We start from the raw sequence: 22414 nt of genomic DNA, 5'->3' as shown, positions 1-22414 counted from the left end.
TCAATCTATGAACCTCAGTCAGACATGCTCATACAAAGAAGACATTCCTCTTTTGGCATTAAGTCTATTGGATCACTATTCATGTTTCTGCAAATTTTGATTTGTGTAATTTTTTTCACCACTCCCAATATAAAGTTGTTGTTTTTTTTGTTTAGTTGGGGGTGTTATATACCGGAACACAGGCGCTTGCTTTTTTTTTTTTTCTGTCTGGGATCAGAAAGTATCTGCTTATAAACCTGTTCCGAGGATGTCGCTGGTATTGCAGCCCAAGCTTATGTTGTAAAAGTAGAAATAATCTATGCACCAGAGCGGCACTGTTTCTAGATAGTAGCAGCCATTTTATTCCCTTGAAATCCAGGACAAATCCTTTTAATTGTCCTTTGTAATGCTGCGTTTACACGGAACAATTATCGTTCAAATTTTCGCATAAACGATCGCATTTAAGTGATAATCGTACAGTGTAAACACAGCAAACGATCAAACGACGAGCGAGAAATCGTTCATTTTGATCTTTCAACATGTTCTTTAAATCGTAGTTCATCGTTCGCTGAAAATTCGCTGAAAAAAATGTTCAAACAATTTTTCTAACTACTTATTCGTCTAAACTCTGATCGTTCGGGCTCGTTCCCACTGAGGAAAGGTAGCGGAATTCCGCGACGGAATTGTCCGCCGCGGAATGCCGTTAGCCTCCCGCTCATAATGGGAGTCTATGGGAGGCGCGCGCTCCTGCCCTGTCCGCGCTGAAGAATGAACATGTTCATTCTTCAGCGCGGACAGGGCAGGAGCGCGCGCCTCCCATAGACTCCCATTATGAGCGGGAGGCTAATGGCATTCCGCGGCGGACAATTCCGTCGCGGAATTCCGCTACCTTTCCTCAGTGGGAACGAGCCCTTATAAAAACCAAATCATTGCTTCAAAATCGTTAAGCGATCGCTTGGGCGAATTATCGATCCGTGTAAACGTAGCATGAAATGTACTGATCATTGCAGGTGGTAATGAATGGCATAGCATGCATTACTTTGGTTGTGTATTTGGCAGTTCCAGTGGTCTCTTTGGTAGCTTTGATATAGCGTTGTACATAGCACTAGACCACCAGGACCTTTGCAGTTCTTAGAATGGTGCTAGTTTTTTTTTTTTTTTTTTTTTCTCACTTAAATTACTTCCACCTTCCTGTCCAGTCATGAAGTGGTAAAAAATTTTTTTTAATCTTAGAAAAAAGAAAAAAATAGTTCCTCACTGCTGCATTGTAACATAGCAGAGTTGTTTGTGCAATGCCAGCGTCTGCCAGTCCTCTGCCAAATCTTGTCAGAATCCTTGGGTGTATTATTATTATTAGTGGGACTGCTTTACATCAGGGAGGTGGCAGACAGGCTTCCTTCGCCGCCTTGGAGAGTCTTTGAGCTTCCAGCTGCCAGCGGATTGGTTGGCATTGCTCTCTTCCTTAGTGTGCCTTGGTCAGACTTCTTGCATTCCATGGGTGGTAGAGACGTCTGTCAGTTTAGGCAGCTGGATGAATGTATACTGGCAAGGCGAGAGTTTTAAATGTCAGTTTCCTTCACACACACTTTTTTGGGATACAGAGTCAGTATCTACATTTTTTTTTTTTGCAGTAGATACTACTACAAAGTTTTATTTGGAGCGTGTGTTACATGAACACTTAAAATCCATTGGCTCGAACAGACCTTAGATACTGAAAGTGTGGCATTTTAGGTTTATGACAAAAATTTGTGTCTGGCTTTAGTAACCAGAGTCAAGACAAGTGGAAGCCATTTATTAGGACAGACTACCTTAAAAGGCCATAACTGCCTAAAGGTTTACATGGTTTTCACATTTGTTTAAGTTGGGCATTTTTGCTCCGCTTCGCTTCTCGTTGTGTTTTATGCTGCGGAGGAGGTTTCTGCTGTTTGGTAGATGCATTAAGGTGACACGTGTGTGTATATATAAAATGCACTGTGTATTCCCGACAATGGATCAAAGGCTGCATCATTGTCCGTGTCATTGCTCTTGCAGATTAGCATACAATGAAATGTGATCCGGTGTGGAAAGTGTAGAGTTAATGGAATGCTTAGCTTGGTTTGTTTTTAGGTCTGGCTTTTTTAAGAAGAGGATAATCCAGTTTCCATGTCTATTAGAGCCTTATCAGGATCCAGCTCTTTCTCTCTACTTGCTTTTTTATTCCTTGTCTTCCTTTTAAAGCTTTACCTGTTTTATCTATAGATAGATAGATATATTGGGAAAGTGCATACCTAGCAAATACCAAAGATAGTAGTATTGTTATTGGTCATGCTCACATCAGAGGGTGGGATTGTTCTGATCACTTGTAGGGTCGGTCTTCAGTGCACAGAACCCATCAAAAACACCAACCATTATATTTGTTCTGCATCTACCTGTATGTGGAGTACCCATCACTAGTTACCGCCTGATATCCTATGTCCACGTATGTTACACTATTCATGCGTCTGTGTACGCAGGTGGAGCAGGCTTTGGCATGCATTGGCAAGCAATTACAAGAAAACAAACACATCTGAGGTTGCACAACCCTTTTTAGTTTATTAGGCTAGATGTGCTCGCTAATACATTCCCACCAGCCATTGCATTCAGCGTGGCCGTTCCCAGGGTTACCTGTAATTTGCAGCCATGATTATTGAAAAGGTGTGTTTGTGTGTTTGTTTTGTTTTTTAAAATCTCCCCAAATTCTCTGTGTAAGGAATATGGACAGCCCTGTCCTTATTCATGAATATGTAAAGTGGTTTTAGGTGTGGTGTGGTTTATATGTATTCATGCAGTAGATATTTTATAGATTGTGATTGATATTTTATAGATTTAGTCTAATGGCAATAACCCATAGCTGACGCAAGTTAATCATATGGACTTATTGATTAGCTTGGAGTCAGGCCGTCTGATTACCTTGTGTAAAAGACCAAAAGTCTCTCTGCATGGGGGAATAAGCATGGAGCTGTAAAGAAGATGGTGGAGTAGATTGTGACTAGAGTGTTGACTTCGCACCTCTGAGGCAGGCTCACTGACTCCATGCCAGCAGGGGGTGAACTCTCTTTGAGGAAAGGAATAGGAATATGAAATCTTCCATAACTTTCTTCAGATAAAACATAGAGCCACAGAACCAATTTCCTAGTGTCGGTTATGATGAGGACATCGCGGGGAGTCCAAACATGGCCTGTCTACCTGTCCTCATCATGCCATAAGGGGTATCTCACCTTCTGAGTGTCCGAGGCATATGATGTTTGATATGCCAGGAATCAGGATGACGAGATATAAATTATGAACAAGGGCTGGGGCCCGTACCATTGATATGGTGCCTGGGAAAGTATCTTTTTTGATATGTCCAAGTGTGTTCCCTTGAGGGCTGAGGGGGGCAGCTGAAGCGCTGCCCAAAGGGGCTGAGTTACAGATGTCAGGTGACGCCCTCAGCCCAACCCTTTCAGGTCTTACATAAAAGTGAGACCTAGGGAACATGTAATTGTCACAAAGTTGGGGATCCAATCGAATTGGTTTGTGCACCACTTTCTAAGCCCATATCCCCTGGGAAGGAAGAACCTATACAACGCATCCTGTGCTAAGTATTAGAACTTTCTTATTTTATCCTTTTTGTTTTAATTGTTTGCAGTGTCTGTATGTCTTTTTGTAACCATCTTTGTGTAACCAAGTACTGTCCATTTTAATGCATTAAACCTAAAAGTTTGATGGTTTGTCTTGTAGCCTAAACGAACCTAGTTAGCTCCAGGAAGAGTGCATGTGCGGTGTGTGACCGTATAGTGTATGACCGGGTGGCTTACTCTACCGTGTGGGTGTGTCTGCTTGCGGGTGGAACACTCTTGGGGTTCCCTGTCTCCCCAGTAACGTAATAGATAGGGTGGTGGCAGCAAAGTTGTGTATGTATGTTGTGTTTGGGTGTCTGGCAGCGGCTGGAAGGTTACGTGTATGACGACAGCCGGTGGGTCCCAACATAGCAAAGTTCTGTGTGCGTGCTTCGTGGAGGTGTGTCTGGCTGCGGTCAGTGGGTCACGTGTATGACAGCGACTGGTGGGTCCAGATACAGCGAAGTGTCGTGTTTGTGTTGGCCAACGAGCAGGCAGTGTTCGTGGCCAAGTGGGTGTCTGGTGTCTGGGTGTGCTGAAGGCGGCAGGTGGCGATTTACGCTCGAGTTACGGCCCGGCAGCAGGGCGTAAAGCGTGAGTGCGTGAGGTGAATCGACCTGTAGGGCTAAAGCAACCCAGGGGAGTCCAGAGCCCCAAGTTCCTTTGATTCCCTTGTCTTGTCCTTCTCCCCCCCCTTTTGGTCCTTGTTTTAGATCCTTTCCGCCTGGTGTGGTTAGGACTCCCCTCCCCCTTGTCAGGGCCGGCGCAGGTTGGCGCGCGTGGTCGTGACAAATTGGTGGCAGCGGTGGGATATCACCTTTTTGTGTGATTAGGCTTTAGTGTCTGGTTTACGGAATCTTTACATACTTTGTTTGTATGGCACTGTTCATTCCAATCTTCCTAAATGATGTTTACAACTTCTGCATCATTGGTTTTGTACTTAATACAGATGAGCGAATCTCATGTTTGGGTCTGTATGAACCAGAGTGTGCAGCATTTGATTACTGATAGCTGAAGCAGTTGGATGCAGCCTTAAGGCTGCCTGGAAAACATGGGAGACCGCCATAGGCCATTGGCTGTCTCCATATTTTCCAGGACTTCCTAGGACTGTATCCAACTTTTGCAGCCACGGGTAATCGGATGCCACCCACTCGGTGGACCTAAGTGTGTTCAAGATTCGCTCATCTCTAGTATTTATCACGGTGTGTGTGTGTGTGTGTATAGCGGTCATCATTGCCTCTGCTTCCAGTGTAGGTTGTCCTCCATTACTTGTATAACCCACCAGCTATTTGGCACTTGCAAATTTTTCTTTTTTTTGTTTTCTTCAAGGTGGATATTGATTTCTGTGACCCAAACCCTTGCCAGAACAAAGCTCCCTGCTACAACGTAGGAGGCGATTATTACTGCGCATGCTCGGACGATTACGACGGCAAGAACTGTTCTCATCTAAAAGACCACTGCAAAAATGGCTTGTGTAAAGGTGAGCGGAGGTGCCAGCATGTACTGTTTAACCGGAAAAGAATGATCTTTTACCAAGGGGCCCTGCAGACTAGGTCATGTCTATATTTGTAGGCACATGCAGAGAAAATGGTGCCATAAACTGCTGTGCAGAATGCATTGTACAAATGTTAGTCGTTGGCTGCTATTTCAGTGTGCAGCCCCCGAGCCCTGAGGTTTTTTTTGCCAGCAAACTCCTTTATGCAGCTGATAGTGAGTGTCTCAGTGTCACTAATGCGTCCCTCTTTTTATTTTTAGTCATAGACAGCTGTACAATAGCGATTTCTACTAATGCCACCCAGGAAGATATCCGTTACATCTCCTCTAATGTCTGCGGGCCTCACGGACGTTGCATTAGTCTGCCTGGTGGGAATTTCACCTGTTCCTGCAATCGAGGCTTCACTGGGGCCTATTGCCATGAGAGTAAGTTAAATTACAAAAATATGTATTATTGCATAGTTCTATCAGTTTATGCTTTTATTATAATTATGTATTTTTGTTTTTCTTTTTTTTTTTTTTTTCACTTTATGATATGCTTTTTATTAAAATTTTTATTATTGCAGTCCTGACATTTTTTTTATTCTATATTTCAGATATAAACGACTGCCATGGCAATCCTTGTAGAAATGGTGGCACGTGCACCGATGAAATCGACTCTTTTAAGTGCTTTTGTCCGAGCGGATGGGGAGGAGAACTCTGTGACATCAGTAAGTTACACTTTAAGAGTATGTTCACACATTGGATAATAACGTGATGTGTATTACTGTGGCAGAAGTCCAAAGCTTGACCCCCCCCCCAGATCTCTGCCACTTGATATGTAGTTTGCGCTGCTGCCAATTTGTATTAGGATTAGTCAGACAGACTGGCATCAGTGGGTCTAATGTTTGGGTTTGCCATGTGAAATCTGCAGTCCAATCAGGCAGATAGCGTCCAATGTAATGGGGCCAGCAAACAATTGACGAATGAGTAAACCCTCTCCTATCAGCTGATCACTCGCGGACATGTCAGAAAATCTGCTGTCGGCTGAACATGTCCTTGTGTAATACAGGATAATAGGGCAGCAGCTGGTTAATACTCTGGACGCACGAACAATCTACCAGTGTGTAATGCACATACCTTTAATTTATTTGGCATTGCTTATGTTCTACAGACTACAATGACTGTAATCCAAATCCTTGCCAAAACGGAGGTCGCTGCATTGATCTGGTGAACGATTTTGTTTGCCAATGTGAAAATGGATGGAAAGGCAAAACCTGTCACTCACGTGAGTATTTTTCTGATGTATGTATATAATAGATATGTATCTTATAGGGCTACATTTTATAGTATATTTCCATGTTCTCATCAATAGGTGAATATCAGTGTGATGCCAACACGTGTAGTAATGGGGGCACCTGCTATGATACAGGAGACACTTTCCGCTGCCTCTGCCCTTCTGCATGGGAAGGAGCCACTTGTAATATTGGTGAGCATGATCGTGTGACGCTACGTTATTTGATACAGTCCAGTTTATTGACCAATTCAGTATTGCTTTCACCTAGTATAGGTCTGTCTCGGTGGTCCCCATCCTGTGGCTCTCTAGCTGTTGCAAAACTACACTTCTGCATGGGTTCAGAGATTTAGATTTGTAGTAGTATGAGAGTCACATGTTGGAGAATCTTCCATGTGAACCCACATCCATTGAGACCTACGCCAGTCATGGTGTAATTTATGGCTATGGCGTTGGACAGACTAGGATTATAGGAATTCTCTATGCTGAATGGATTGTAAAACATAATTTTTTTTTTTTTTTTCTAACCATGTACAATTCTTGCTGCAATAATTCCATTAATGGCCAAAGTGTCCAGGAAGAGCCATTTGGCAATTGCTGGTATTTAATATTGCTATACTTGGTGTTATGTACTGTGAAGACCTCTGTATAGTAGTCCTTGCTGGAGTTGGTATCACTTGTGCTGTGCCGTTATTGACGTGATGTCATGGTGTTACCTATTCATTCATTGTAATGTTTCCTTCATGTGCAGAGATTTTGGCAGATTAGTTTTAGACCTCAGGGCATGCTGGGAGTTGTAATCAGCAGTAATCAGCAGTGGACTTGTAATGCCTAAGTAGTTATTGTAACAGTACTGAGAATACTAAGTCTTAGGTGAGAATAGGTCAAGTGTCAAGGTTTCTGCCTCTTGCCCAAAGGGTCTCTTGTCACTTGGCAATATAAATAAATTTCTTTTTAACAAAATTTTGTGTTATGTCATAGACACATGAGAAGTCATTATCTGTTGAGTTTGAGTGTTCAGGTCCCAACCTGTAAGAAGTCCATGCTTAGCATGTTATCGCCTGGCTTTGTAACATGTGACCAGGGTGGACTTATAATGTAAGTCTATGGGACCATCTTGCTTAGTCACACAGCAGAGACGCATGTGGTCCTGACCCATAAAATTTTTGACCTGTCCGTAGGAAGTGTAAGATGTTCATTATAACTCCAAATCAAGTGCTGTACTGTAATACCAGACAGGGCCTCTCTGAAAGGATGCTACTCTTTCTGGAGAAATTAAAATCAATCTACCCATTCATATGAAGTTGGTCATACACATTAGATGTGTTTGACAGCCTCCTGACTCTCCCCCGATGGCAGATGGAGACCAAAATAAGTGGCTGTCTAAAGTGTATCACCACCTTAACCCTGAACAACTCCTACAACTTTTAGCCACATAAGCATTGGGAACTGCTGAGGCCTATGCTAGAGCGCCTGATATTGCGGGTTGCGAACTATTCCGTGATTTAGATCCCTTCATTGTTTTAATCTTTAAGAAAATAAGAAAAAAATATTTACTTTTTAATGTTTTTGTCTACAGCAAAGAACAGCAGCTGTCTCCACAACCCCTGTGCTAATGGAGGGACGTGCGTGGGCAACGGAGATTCCTTCTCTTGCATGTGTAAAGAGGGATGGGAGGGACGTACCTGCACACAGAGTAAGCCTTTTGCTTCTTTTTTTTTTTTTTTTCATTCCTTTAGGATATAGGGTGTGTCTCATAACAAGTTTTATCCTTTCATTTATTTGCCAACATATTTGACTCATTTGGGATGGGAAATAGCCAGAGGCTACGAAAAAGAAGCTTGTGTGTGTGTCTTAAGTATACGTGAAGACTAGGGATGTAGTTGAGCTGTATTTATAGAATACTTAAAAATCTTTGCAAACTATTGCCTCTGGCCTAAAGTTTTGCAACTTATTATTTCCCCAGCTCCAATAAATTTTACTTGTTTTTATAGCTCGTGTTGAAAATGTATAATGTGGAGCAGTCATAAGCTCCTAGGTTGTTGGCTCAGGCTTATTTTACCTATGCAGATCTAAATCTCTAAGCTTCTCCTATACACATTTTGCAGTGTAATAGTTATGCATGGCAAAGTCAGTTGCAACTTGGGCTATACCTATTGCCAGGGTTGTATTGAATTGTAAAGTGTTACAGAATCTGTTGGAGCTAGGCAAATAGATTATTATTATTAATTGTATATATTGTCCACTTTTGTGCAATCTTTTGAAGACGAGGGGACATACATAGAGAACGAGTTTGTCCATCTGCCTTTGGCTCTGGCATTTATGGCTTCTGTCCATAGAAGCACCTGTTCACAGGACCTTTACCCCAAACATTTTATAGGAGTCGTACAGGGTTAGAAAAACATCACTGCTCTTTTTTTTTTTTTTTTTCTTTTTCCTTCACAAAATGGCACCACCCCTGTCTACAGTTTGAATTTAGTATTGCAGCTCTTCCCCATTAACTTTGGTACACCTGAACCACTATACTAGACACAACTCATGAACAGATGTGGTGCTGTTTTGGAAAGCTAGGTTTTTCTAATTCTGTACAAACTCATTGGGTGTCTTTCATGGATAAAAACCCTTTTATGGGTGAAAATATATATATATGCAACTTCTGAGCCAAAGCCAGAGGTGGATTGAGGGACTGCCTCAAACTGCATGAAACTTCCACCTAAATGTATTGTGTTGCTGAAGCCTGGGCTGCTTTTACTGTGTGTAGATGACAGGCCCACCTTAGGTATATACAGCTATTACCCTCTCATGTATCAGTGCTCTCCTGCAGAGCTGGGGGTGGTGAGGGATTAGATCTCCAGCTATGGAGTAGGTTGGCCCTATGTTTGTTTGTAAGGCTGCATTTTTCATTAAGCAATCTAGTGAAAATGTAATATTATTTTTCTCTGTAGATACAAATGACTGCAATCCATATCCTTGGTAAGTGTTATGATTTTTGTCTGATTTTTATTTATTCTGATTTATATAGGTGCCCATAATGTTGTGTTAGGAAAATAGGTTGTCAAATTGTTCAGTCTTGATAGTGAGCAGAAATTCATCTTTATTGCAATCATACAGACCTTCGATATTGGGCCAAACATATAAATTTCATGTAATCGAATACCACTTGGCCCTTTTTAAACCCCCATAAGACTTTTATCTCCAAAAGCAGTGAATAAATGACTAGAGAGTCCAGTAGGCAGATTGAATGAATAATTGTTTGCTCTCTCAAAGTAGAATCTCCACATTGGATCATAAGCCTACCAGTCACTCACTCCACCAACTGGACCTGTAAGCCCACACTATGCAGATTTATTCCAACAAAACAATGGGGGAGAATGATCAAACATGGTGTAAAGTGAAACTGGCTCAGATGCCCCTAGCAACCAATCAGATTTCACCTTTCATTTTTCAAAGAGTCTGAGGAATTAAAAGTGGAATCTGATTGGTTGCTAGGTGCAGCTGAGCCAGCTTCACTTTACACCATGTTTGATAAATTTCCCCAATTGTGTCCAGTAGGCAGAGTAACTCAATGATTGACATCTTTCCAAAGTAGGTCCTGCCCTTTGTGGGGAAAAAATTCAGGTGACTGGCCACAGAAATACCTGCACACCTGTCAATTATTCACAGCCTACTGAATGTTTTGTTAGAACAAGTCTCTATACCTTGGGCCTATGACAGTAGGTGGAGTGTCTGAATGATTGAGCTTATGAGTCCAGTGGGCAGAGCCTGCTTTAAATGAGTCGCTGTCACTCACCTGCTGTACTTAAGCCAGGTTATATAGAATTCTACCAGTAAAACTCTAAATCAGCCTGCTCAACTCCATCTCCATAACACATGGTGGAAAGGTAGAACTGCAATTTTGATATAGAAACTTGATAGGATGCAGGTTTTGCAAAGCGCAGATCAAAAGGATGCATGGATGAGGCAGTGGTTATGAATAATTCACATATATTTTATTCTTGCATGTTTAATATGACAGATGTTCTTTAGGAACTGTTGGATTGCACCAGTATCTCTTGTAAAGATCCAATACTTAATGGGTGGTTCTTGTTTTTTCACCTCCTTCCAGTTACAATGGTGGAATCTGTGTTGATGGTGTCAACTGGTTTCGTTGCGAGTGTGCGCCCGGATTTGCTGGACCGGACTGCAGAATCAGTAAGAAATGTTTTACTATATATAAAGTCTCCTGCAATGTGCAATTTATGAATAAGTAGCAGAGAACAGATTAAATGACAAACCCCCTAGCAGCTGTGCTCAGTACATTGAAAGAAAAAAAAAAAAAAAAAAAAAAGACCAACTCTATGCATTGCACACTTTGTGCTGTAAACCAAGCGGGTTCCTCCATCTATGATTACTGTCTATTATGTAGACAAGAAAGGCCTGCATGGCTTTATTATTATTTTTGCCTTTTGTAGACATCGATGAATGCCAGTCTTCCCCTTGTGCGTATGGTGCCACTTGTATAGATGAAATCAATGGCTACAGGTGCACCTGCCCTTCAGGGCGAGCTGGGCCACGCTGCCAGGAAGGTAATTACTTTATTGTATTCACAGAAGTTTCTGGGACTCTTGTCAGCAATTTTTATGGACTTTTTGGCAGAAGATCTAAATTTCTTTCCCCCCCCCCCCCCCCCTTCTGCTAGTGATTGGCTTTGGAAGATCTTGTTGGCTGAAAGGAATGCAGTACCCCCATGGAAGCAAATGGGATGAGGAATGCAATAGCTGTCACTGTCTAGATGGAGTGATTGACTGTACCAAGGTATGGATTATAATGCTCATCCTCTTCTAATCCATCGCATTAACATTTGGGTTGACAAGCTCTCGTGAAAACAAATGTAGATTAAGTTTACATTGACATTTTTGTGAGACAAGTTGTTGGAATTTTTGTATTTCGTGCAAAATGATGCCGTCAAAACCATGCTCTTAGGCATCTTGTATAAGCAAAATTGTAGCACATTTTATACCCCCAATGTCCATCAACATGACTTGCTGTTGTCTTGACTGGAGCACCAGTTAGAACGAATTCCCCCATGGTGGTTACATTGTTGCCTTCCAGTCCTGAGGTCTTGGATTGAAATTCAACCAAGAGCAACGTCTACATAAAGCTTGTATGTTCTCACTGTGTTTGTGTTGCCTTGCCAAGGGTATTTCTGTTTCTTTCCAACAAAAACTGATGGATAACTGAACTTCCTATGAAATTTGCCATGGTGTGTTTGTTAGAGAGAGGTGAATGACATTGTGAGCCCTGACAGGGACTGATGTGAATGATGGAAAACTGCAGTATGTTGATGCAGCAAATAAATGACAGCTGTCTTTCCCCAATCTCCCATACACATGTGTGCTCAGTTACTTGTCCATGATCTCACTGGGAAGTGAAAGCCACAGTCAGACACTCCTGGTGGCAGCTTATCTCCTGGAGGAGGATCTGGCAACATGGCAAATCATCCTGCCATCAGAAGGAGATCAGAAATCAAATTTAGGACTCCTCCAAAAACAAGTGCACCCTGAAGACGTGAAAAGTTTTGATCAAATTTGGGTCTAAGTGTTCTGACCCTAGCCAATTGCTAGAGCATGTGAGGGGAGAAGAATTCTGCTTCTTTGCTTACTGTGTCAGTGCTTGTCCCATTGACTTCCATTGTAATCAGTCACATGGCACAGAGCTGAGAGAGAATGTATTTATTCTGTTCTAGCTCCTTCTAGATATTGATTAGGGTCACCAAGAACCTGACCAATCAAAACTTTTTCCACTTGCAGAGGCATGTCGGAGGTTTGTTTTATTTTTCAAGTTACAGTGCTCCATTTAAAGATCTCTCCTCTGTTCTAGAATCTTACAAGACTGGAATCAGTTAAGTTTAACTACATTTTAATGATATTTGACATCTACTTGTTTATGGGATGGGACATGTGCATTTTAACCCATAGGGGGAAATACAGGCACATAGTCTGTATGGGGTTAAAACTCCCCTAATATTTTAACTAGTGCATTATACAGAATGATTTTATTTAAAGTGTCACTGTCGTGAAATTTTTTTTGTGGAGAAATCAATATTCCAGGCGATTTTAGGAAACTTTGTAATTGGGTTTATTATCCGAAAAATGTATTTTTATCATGAAAAATCAGTTTGAAGCTCTCCCCCCTGTCTTCATTGTTCTCCTATGGAGAGAGCTAAAGAAAAGACCAAAACAGGACAACAAAGAGTTAATCTACAAATCCCTCACGGGATATCTCCTGTGACAGTCACCAGTGACCTGTCTGAGCTCAGATTACAGCTGTCACCCAGTAATGCCTGTAATCCTCTGTTATCTGCTTTCTGCTGCCGGCTAACTCCCTCCTTCCTCCTCCCCCCTCCCCTCTCCCTAGAGCAGACAGGGGACGTCTCCTGCAACAAGTCACAATTTTCAGATTTTTCAGAGTGGATGAAAAAGAGGAAGGAGGGGGGACCTGGGAAAAGGCTTTTTACATGCAGATAATGGCAGATTTGGCTAATAAACCCAATTACAAAGTTTCTTAAAATCGCCTGGACTATTGATTTCTGCAAAAAAAAAAATACGACAGTGACTCTTTAAATGTATCCTTTTGTGTAGCTTAACCCGTGTTTTTTTTTTTTGTTTTTTTTTTTAAGGTCTGGTGTGGCAAAAAGCCATGTCTACTGGAAAAAAGCAGTGATAAGAACCAGTGTCCCCAAGATCAGGAATGTGAGCCGACAGTCTCTTCTGTGAAGTGTTTCCAACCACCATGTCGTGAATGGGGAGAGTGCAGTGCTCCAAAGGGGTCTCATATGATTAAATGCCTACCCAATTCAGGATACCTGGATAACAACTGTGCCCGGATAACATTAATATTCAATGCAGAAAAAATTCCACAGGTACCAATGCAAATTCTCATTCAAGATGAATTTAAAAAGGCAGAGTTTATATCTGTTTATGCTATGGCAATGTGTTTAGAATGCTACTGTACATGAAGCTTAGCCCTCATTAGCTTCATTAGGCAGCACTCAATGTAGAACTGTAGACCGTACGGTACACTTGTGCAGGGTCCTAGGGGGCAGGGCATCTCACAATGACCTTTGAATTTTTATCATATTCTTCCCCCTCCGACCCTTCACCTAAGCATAACACAGTATCTGTTTTGGCCAGAGTTCTTTTCTGTAAATTAATTTTCTTTAAGACTTTAAGTTGTATAACTTGAATAATGTCTAGGGTAGATTTAAATTTCGGTTCTTCATTATGGAATATAATCACTGATTTTTTACATTGATTCAAGGGAACTACAGTTGAAATTATCTGCTCGGAGATCCGGTATTTGCCTTCCATCAGGACTGTATCCAAAGACCAACCCCTCGTCGTCTTGTGTGACGAAACATTCTCTGCAGATAAAGCAGTAGAGGTTACAGTGGTAAGTATAAGCTTGTCGAGAACAGTGTCATCTGGAGGGGTTATATTCATTTGAGTGGCTCAAGTGTAGGATTTAGCTGATCTAATGGGTTTTCTTGATGTGAATGAGATGTTACTGACTAATGTAAATTTTATTGCTGAGAATATCTATTTGCTTAATATTAGAGATGAGCGAACCGGGTTCGGGTTAGAGTCTATCCGAACCCGAACGTTCGGTATTTGATTAGTTGGGGCTGCTGAACTTGGATAAAGCTCTAAGGTTGTCTGGAAAACTTGCATACAGTCAATGACTATAGCCATGATTTCCACATAGCCTTAGGGCTTTATCCAAGTTCAGCAGCCACCACTAATCAAATGCCAAAAGTTTGGGTTCGGATGGACTCAAGCATGCTCGAGGTTCGTTCATCTCTATTCAATATACTTTTTTTCTAAATTAATGTATCATTTACATGGTTCCTTAGATATTAATGGATCCTGCAGCAAATAACATTTCAGCATTATAATTTTTTTTTTTTTTTATTTATTACTTAGAGGGTACGCTCATGAAGATGATCTAAAGGTGCAGCACCTGTTTTGCCTGGTTTGATCCATCCATATATTACATGGATAGATGTTGATCTGAATGGCCGCCATGTAATACTAAATTTCCCCTTTATTGTGCACTTTTCCCGGGCAAAATCTGTTTCCTAGGAAGGTCAAAAGCAGAACCCAGACCGATTTCCTCAGGAATTTTAACAGAATTTGGGGGGTTGCAATGGACACAGCTATGTTCTTGTAAACACTGCACTACCAGTGTTCTCAGGTTGTATGGGGTACTGCAATCTAGCTCCATTTACTTCAATGGAAGGGACTTCCAAAACCACACCCAAACAGAGAACAAAAGTTGTGGTGGTTCTGGCGGAAAGCGCCATGTTTTTCTAAATCTGGACAATCTCTTTAATCTGGGAAGGTTGTCTCTGATCTTCTTTTCGGATAAGTATGGGTCTGGAATTACAATGGTCATATAGGTAGCCTTCCATGTCTACACATTTTTGCAGTAATGAAACTGCTGAGCCAAGTTTGCCATGCTACAAACTTAGTCGGGTTCCCCATGGTCTTTTCTTTCAGGCACTCGTCTCACAAGTGGACAATCAAGACGCCAGTCTCATTCAGAACGCCGCCAACACAATTGTCAATGCCATTACCAAACGACAGAACAGTACAGTCATGTTAGCAGTCACTGAAGTCAAAGTTGAGACAATAGTAGTAGATGGATCCAGTTCAGGTGTGTAATGTCTCTACGTGTATAGTACTCACTATATTGAACGTGTGTCCCTTTTTTGTAGCCCAGTAAAAATCCTCTTTAACATGCCAGTACTTTACCTCTAATGCTGGTTAAATGCTGCCCCCTTCTTGACTGCTATTGTTATCTACAATTTTTAATGTTATCTTTTCTTCCTAGATTACCTTGTCCCAGTACTGTGTGTTGTTTTTGGCATTGTCTGGGTGACGTGTATAATTATATGTGTCTGGTGGATGCGAAAGCGAAGAAAAGAACGAGAGAGAAGGCGAGAGGCTCGCCAAGAAGAAGAAGCAAATAACCAGCGCCAACCTTTAAATCCAATATGGAACCCAATAGGGGTGCCTTATAGAGACATTCAGTATGAATGCAAAAATCTCCTCCATATTCAAAAAAGAACTTCTGGTGCAGAAGAGGGGGTGAAGGAGGACATGGTGGATAAGGAGGAGGACACAGAGGAGGACGATTGCCTCCCTCACTCATACACAAAGGCTTACACAAGCATAGGGGAAAGTGACTGCTCAAAAAGTAAACCACATCGGACAAGTCTTGACAAAGTGGACAACAGATGTGTTAAAACTGTGAACGCACCCCACTGAAGGAAGCAAAGCTGTATCCGTATGGAAAGGACAGCGTACCTATGCTGAGAACGGGACGAGGAGAGACACAGAATTCATCTCCAATAGAATGGCCCTTCTACCATTTGTTGGTGTTGTGGGCATGTTCCTTGGCAATAATTGCCAGATTTTTTTTTTTTTTTCCTCCTCCGGACGAGTGGTTCAGGACTAAAGTCTGGACTCCCAATTTCTTTATATAATGTAAAAATGTTACCAGTTTTTTTCCCTCCTTTTTTGTTGCTGTAGTCTTTCTATAAATTATTTGTGACTATAAAAAAAAGGCAAAAAAAAAGCAAAAAGTTCTTTGATAGTTGCTATTTTTATAAAGTTTGCTTTATGTCCTCTTAAGTCGAGAGGAGACAAAAGGTTCTCTGTATTTTCATTATATCATGTCCGATTTCTTATGCAAAGACTGTACAGTTGTTTACAAGATGTATTTTTTTGTTTTGTTTTATTAAGGTTTATAATTTAATGACTATGTCCGGCTCTCCAGGTTGAGGAAAATGAGTGACTTAAACTTTTTTTTTTCTTAAACCAACCCCCTCCTCTTTCCTGTCTCTGTCCAGTGTTTTTTGCAATGTTTCTTAGACAAGACGGTAGGAAAAAAAAAATATTCCGTGCCCGGCTCTTACATAGGTCTCCATTATCTTTGCTTCCCAACAAACTTTTTTGCCTTAAAAGTCTTTTAACAGGCACAGCATTAATGCGACACAGCGATCTATGGCTTAAGTGTCTTTTTTTTGTTTCGTTTTTGTTTTAATTTTTTTTTTTTTTAATTCTTGTTAATTTTATTGTTTCGTATTTTTATTTTAGGATTGCAGTATTGATGTATGTGACAAGTGCCTTGAGATTAAACTTTTTCTTTAGCAACTGTCAAAGACTACCTTCTGCTTTAATATATATCTCATATATTACAGGCAGAGCGCTAGGGTCCTCCTTTATAGAGACATTTATTTTCTCATTGTAAACATATGTTTTGTAAATATGTATATATTGAAGGAATCGCTCTGTATATTTGATTTATTAACAATATTTCAGAATTTCTTCTGTTGTCATGCCATTCCTTTTTAATTTATGTTTCAGAAGGGAGGTTTTATTCATATATTTTTATGTTCATTTTTTTTTTTACTGTCCAGATTCAGTAAGGAAAGTTTAAAACCTGACTTCACAAAACCTTCACACTTTAAATGTAAACGTGGCCCATAGATTTCACATAGAATCCATGTCTTTAGCCTGGACGCAGCTTACCCCGATTGCCTGGCGCTAATCTGTGACATAAAAGCCGTAAATTTCTGGTTTTACTGCAAGGCTTGTACACAACTAGATAAACAAGGCTACGTTTCAGAAATAGTGCCATTCCTGACCATGAGCACTGTCTGCTATTGTAGTTCGTGCATAAGTTGAACTGCAGTACCATACACAACCTGTAGACAGGTTCGGCACTGTTTCTGGAAGAAGGCAACCATGTTTTTCTAATCTGGATAGTGTGGAATGGATATAGGGGGGTTCATGGGGTTTATGGAATTCACCCCTGAAATTTAGGTCTGTGAAGTTGGGCTTTAAACGATTTTAAGAGTTAGGTCTGTTGTGCCTATGCTGTGACACACATTAGTGTACATAGAAACATTTTTGAGCCCAAGTGATTTTTTTATTTTTTTTTGTCTTTTTAAGGCGATTGGTGAACTTTGCTCAGAATGTAGGTGATGGTCACGTCATAGAGAGACAAGCATTTCTTTTTTTTTTTTTTTTGTGAACCAGTTAGTTGTGGTGATACATTATGTTCTTTCGTTTCAATGACAAGCCTAATGAAGGGAACAATTTTATTTTTTTATTTTTTCTTCTATTTTTATTTTTCTTTTCTTGGGATAAAAAAGGCAAAAGCAGCAATCGCAATAGGTTGAATTACCTCACGAAAACATGGCTGTTCATACATAAGGCTTCTGCAGTTATTTTTGTATTTTTTTAAAGGCTTTATTATTATTATTACATAGTATGTCAAGCTGCTTCATTTCTCTCCTCTGATGATAGTATCAGTGTAAAGCAACATCCTTACTGACGGATTACCAGCGGGAGGTGGGTAGGGAAAAGGGAGGGGGGGAATCTGAAAGTGTAAACTCTGGCCAATGACCGTGAATGCTTGAAAATAATTATTTTATACAAGAATGCAAGAATTGCTTAGCAGGATCTTGTTCTGTTTAGTGCATTTTGGTTGACATGTTCTTAAAAATGTTTCAGAAAAAAAACTATTTATTAAAGCATTTTATAACAATGTTAACACTTTGTGGTTTTTCTTTTTTTTTTTTTTTTGTTGTTGGGGGGGGTTGACATTGGTAACTCTTTTACATGCAACTGTTAAAGGGAATGTACCATCAGGCCCGGGCTGAAGCACTGGAGGCGGGCTGACCCACCCCCAATGGGAAGAAACCCCTGGCCCTCTATGACACTGCTCCATTAGAATCAATGGAGCCGTCACATAAAGGGGCGGTGGGTTCCTCCCACTGGGGCCGGGTCGCCCCGCCTCCAGTGCTTCAGCCTCAGCCTGATGGTACATTCCCTTTAAAGGGCTATTCCCATAGTAGACCTTTGTAAAGTTACATTTTTGCAATTACATTCTTTTTAGCAAACTTGTCTGCTTCTCCTGCTTTTTCACTGACATTGTTGACAGTCTGTTTAGGTTACTGACCACCACTTAGCTGTAAAAGCTGTGGTCTGGTTGGTGCGTTTATATAGCTACAATGTTGATCTATAGAGAGATACTATATATCAAGACTTTCGTACACAAGTCTAAAATAGAGCCCCGCCCCCTTTTTCCTGGACGGATTTACTAAGAGATGCACGCCGGCCGGCCCTGCTCCTGGCGCAGGCATTGCACAAAAATGTAGCGCTGGTGCTAATTTTTGCCTGGTTACTGTTTTCAGGTGTAAACCTTGATAAATTAGGTGCAGCCTCGCCACCCTTGCCCACCCATTGGGCAAGTAGAGGTTACATCTGGTGCACGCCACTGAGCAGGGAAGGATCTGCACCTACTTCTTGGCATACGCTGGGGGATTATCCTTCATAAACTTCCCCCATAGTGTGACTATATACTGTATAGCTATCTACACCAGCCAGACCACTGCTTTTAGAGCAGAGTGGTGGTCAGTAACCTAGACAACAAGCTGTCAAAATACTGGTGGCTAAAAAAAGTTGGATGCCGCCCTAAGGAAGTTGTATTCTCCAGGCAACCCTAGGGCTGCATCCAACTACTTTAGCTGCCAGGTATTCAAATGCTGAATGATTGGATCTGAGCATGCTCGAGTTGCATTCATCTCTATTAACCTAAAAATTTACGGGGAAGATTTTTCTTTTTTCTTTTTAAGGCTTATAGTCAGATTCCCTTTATTGCCCATAGCAACCAATCACAGATTTATTTTTTTCCCCCTCACATTGCTGTGGTAAAAGTTTAAAGCTGAGCTCTCACTGGTTGCTATCAGCAACAGAATGTTACTATATTACAGTCCTATCACATTTATATGGAATACCATGTGAATATTGCAATACAGTGCACATGTATTAATGCATTGCTGCCTATAGTTTCAATAACATATGTCTTTAGGCCTAATGCACACGTATTATAAGCTGTAGGCACTCAACATGTCGCCATGTGCTTAAAGGGGTTATCCGGTGAAAATCATCTTCTTTCAAATCAACGGGGTTAAGAAAGTTTTTATATATATTTTTAAAAATCTCAAGTCTTCCAGTACTTATCAGCTGCTGTATATCCTGCAGGAAATGGTGTTTTCTTTTTTTAGTCTGACGCAGTGCTCTCTGCTGCCATCTCTGTCTGAGACAGGAACTGTCCAGAGCAGTAGCAAATGCCCATAGAAAACCTCTCCTGCTCTGGACAGTTCCTGTCTTGGACAGAGGTGGCAGCAGAGAGCACTGTGTCAGACTTAAAGGGAACCTGTCACCCCCCATGCTGGGGTGACAGGCTCCCGACCTCCCGCTACAGCCCCCTATACTCACCTGATCCCGCCGGGTCCCGCTTCTGGATCTGGTCGGGTCACGGAGATCTTAGCCGCTGCAGCCCGGCGCGCGCGCTGAGAGATGAGTCCAACGCTCATAGAGAATGACTGAGTGCTGGACTCTCCTGTCATTCTCTATGAGCGTTGGACTCCTCTCTCAGCGCGCGTGCCGGGCTGCAGCGGCTAAGATCTCCGTGACCCGACTGGATCTAGAAGCGGGACCCGGCAGGATCAGATGAGTATATGGGGTTGTCGCGGGGGGTCGGGAGCCTGTCACCCCGGCACGGGGGGGACAGGTTCCCTTTAAAAAACACCATTTCCTGCAGGACATACAGCAGCTGATAAGTATAGGAAGAATTGAGATGTTTAAGTAGAAATAAACTACAAATCTATACTAACTTTTTGACACCAGTTGATTTGAAAATAAATAAATTTGCTGGATAACCCCTTTTAAAGGGTCCATTTACACAAAAAGAATATCTACCAAAGCCAGAAACAGACTATAAACAGAGATCAGGTCATAAAGGAAAGCCTGAGATTTTTCCTCTTTTCCAATCCATTCCCGGCTTTGGCTTCAAATCTTTCAGATAATCTTTCTGTTTAAATGGAACCAAAGTTAGACCAATTAAAACTTTTTGACATGTGAAAACTTTTTTTTTTAATGATACCAGGTGTTCAGACCCCACCAACTATTATAATCCAAGAGAAGCCCACAGATGAGTGTACCCTCCCCTCCTGCTACAGGAGACAGATTCTATAGCCAGTCCATAGAGCCCATCTTCCACCTGTTTTGAAACTATAGCAACACATTCAAACTCCCTCCATAAAATGGCCATCGGAACATGCCATATCTGCCTACAATACAGGGGCCATTATATGATCCATAGAACAGCAGTGTCTTTATTTTGTTTGTATTCTTATGTATGTTCTCAGTCACTTATAACTTTCTGTTATTGTAAAATGATGCATTAAAGGAAACGTTTATTCTGATATATTCCCGCTACATTGTCATTCATTTGATTGAAGCTAACAAGGTCAGCCTCTCTCCAGAGTATAGAGGTCAGAAGGATTTACGTTTTCCAAATCCAGCCGGATAATCACATGGATTTGGATTTTCCACATTCATGTTGATCTTCTATCACTGCAAATATCAGGGGAATTTTCCATTGCCAGGAGTTTTTCATCTCTCTGTGTTCGATCATCTATGTAAAAGCTGTTTTGAGATGTGATTCTCTTGTGCAGCATTTAACATTTTGATCTGAAGTAGTCGTTCTGCCAATATATATACTAAATATGCTGGGGTTACTACACTTCCCTGTAATAATGAACAAATCATTATAGGGGTCATTGTCTAGCCTTAGGGTGCATGCACACTACGGAATACGCACGTAAAGGCCGCTGCGGACTTTGTCGCTGGCTCCTGCTCACGGCCGCACGTATCTCCGCCTGTGCCATAAACTCCATTCTAGGCACAGATGGATTCCGCCGTCCGTCAAAAGAATTGACTTGTCGATTCTTTCGGCGGAATCGGCCAGGCTATAGAATGGAGTCTATGACACAGGCGGAGATGAGCAATGGAATTCGCAACTGGTTTACACAGAGATTTTATCTGACATTTTTTAAGCCAAAGCCAGGAAAGGATTTGAGAAGAGGCAAAATCGCAGCCTTCCCTTTATGACCTGTTTCCTGTTTATAGTCTTTTCCTGGCTTTGGCCTCAAAAATCTGTCAGATAAATCTGTCTAAACACACCATTACAATCGGCCATTAGATTGGCAGGATTTTGGGAGTGACTCCTGCCAATTAGCCGTTTAATGGTTCATAGTGCTAGTCCTGCACCTCATCAATGTTCACTATTTAGTAGCACTTGTGCAAGGTACAGGAGCATTTACAGGGAACCAATCAGCCCAATTTGCTGCAGCGCTGTATGAAGCTCCTGTGCAGCTCGCGGCACGTATTGGCCCGGGGCTGCTGCAGCAGCTGCTTTGTACCGGAGAACATTAATTTTAATCCCCCAGCATGCCGCAGGGAAAGGGGCGGCAAGTAGTCACCTGGGCGGCTCCCCGCCCGTGTCTAGTCACCGCTCTCTTCCTGTCAGCACGCTTGTCGGGGATGATTGACAGGGAGAGGTGCCAGTAACAGGCCTCTCTGCCTATCACTCATCCCCGCTGAGTGCTCTGACAGGGAGAGAGCGGTGACTAGACACGGGCGGGGAGCTGCCCAGATCACCGCCTGCCGCGCACTGCAGGATTAAACTTATTTTTTTGCAGTATAAATCTGCTGCTGCTGCGGACGATATGTACCGCAAGCTGCACAGGTGCTTTATACAGTGCTCCAGAGAACCAAAGCAGCCCAAGTGGGCTGATTGGTTCCCTTTAAGTGAGGGGGACAATGTTGCAGTACCTTGTACCAAAAAAAAAAAATTATTGGCAGGTATGAGTACTATGAAACACTAAAGAGGCTTCAGCACTCACAGGGGCATCGGGGCACCTTCAAATAGCTGGCAGGCGAGGGTGCCTGGTGAGATGTGAAAACCAGATGTGCGGGATAAAACCAATGATAGGCTATCGATAGTTGACCGGCAAGGTGCCGACTCCCGAATCCCCTGTTCGCACAAGCGGGTCCTTGTGTAGCGGTAGTGCCTATATACTGCAGCTACGGCTCCTTTTCTTTTCAATACAAGGAACAAATTAACTGCTTCCAGTTCAGTTGTCACTGCGGAC

The 22414-nt window shown here is 41.8% G+C and overlaps 1 protein-coding gene across 2 annotated transcripts in view; it reads left to right on the top strand.

Annotated features, from left to right (window-relative positions):
* JAG2 (jagged canonical Notch ligand 2) overlaps positions 1-15959 on the top strand; it is a 64522-nt gene extending 48563 nt beyond the window's left edge. For both annotated transcript variants that reach the window (XM_069949989.1, XM_069949988.1), the window contains 14 exons: positions 4926-5076; positions 5352-5516; positions 5687-5800; positions 6244-6357; positions 6445-6558; positions 7943-8059; positions 9309-9336; positions 10469-10554; positions 10815-10928; positions 11042-11157; positions 13022-13264; positions 13663-13794; positions 14901-15057; positions 15235-15959. In XM_069949989.1, coding sequence (XP_069806090.1) covers positions 4926-5076; positions 5352-5516; positions 5687-5800; positions 6244-6357; positions 6445-6558; positions 7943-8059; positions 9309-9336; positions 10469-10554; positions 10815-10928; positions 11042-11157; positions 13022-13264; positions 13663-13794; positions 14901-15057; positions 15235-15671 — 2088 coding nt within the window. In that variant the 3' untranslated portion in view covers positions 15672-15959. The remainder of the gene's footprint in view (positions 1-4925; positions 5077-5351; positions 5517-5686; positions 5801-6243; positions 6358-6444; positions 6559-7942; positions 8060-9308; positions 9337-10468; positions 10555-10814; positions 10929-11041; positions 11158-13021; positions 13265-13662; positions 13795-14900; positions 15058-15234) is intronic.
* The last annotated feature ends 6455 nt before the right edge of the window (positions 15960-22414 follow it).

The sequence above is a fragment of the Dendropsophus ebraccatus genome, chromosome 13 (genome assembly GCF_027789765.1).
Source record: "Dendropsophus ebraccatus isolate aDenEbr1 chromosome 13, aDenEbr1.pat, whole genome shotgun sequence".
Taxonomy (NCBI): Eukaryota; Metazoa; Chordata; class Amphibia; order Anura; family Hylidae; genus Dendropsophus; species Dendropsophus ebraccatus.
Note: the sequence above shows the minus strand (reverse complement) of the source record. Positions and strands in the feature narration are given on the sequence as shown.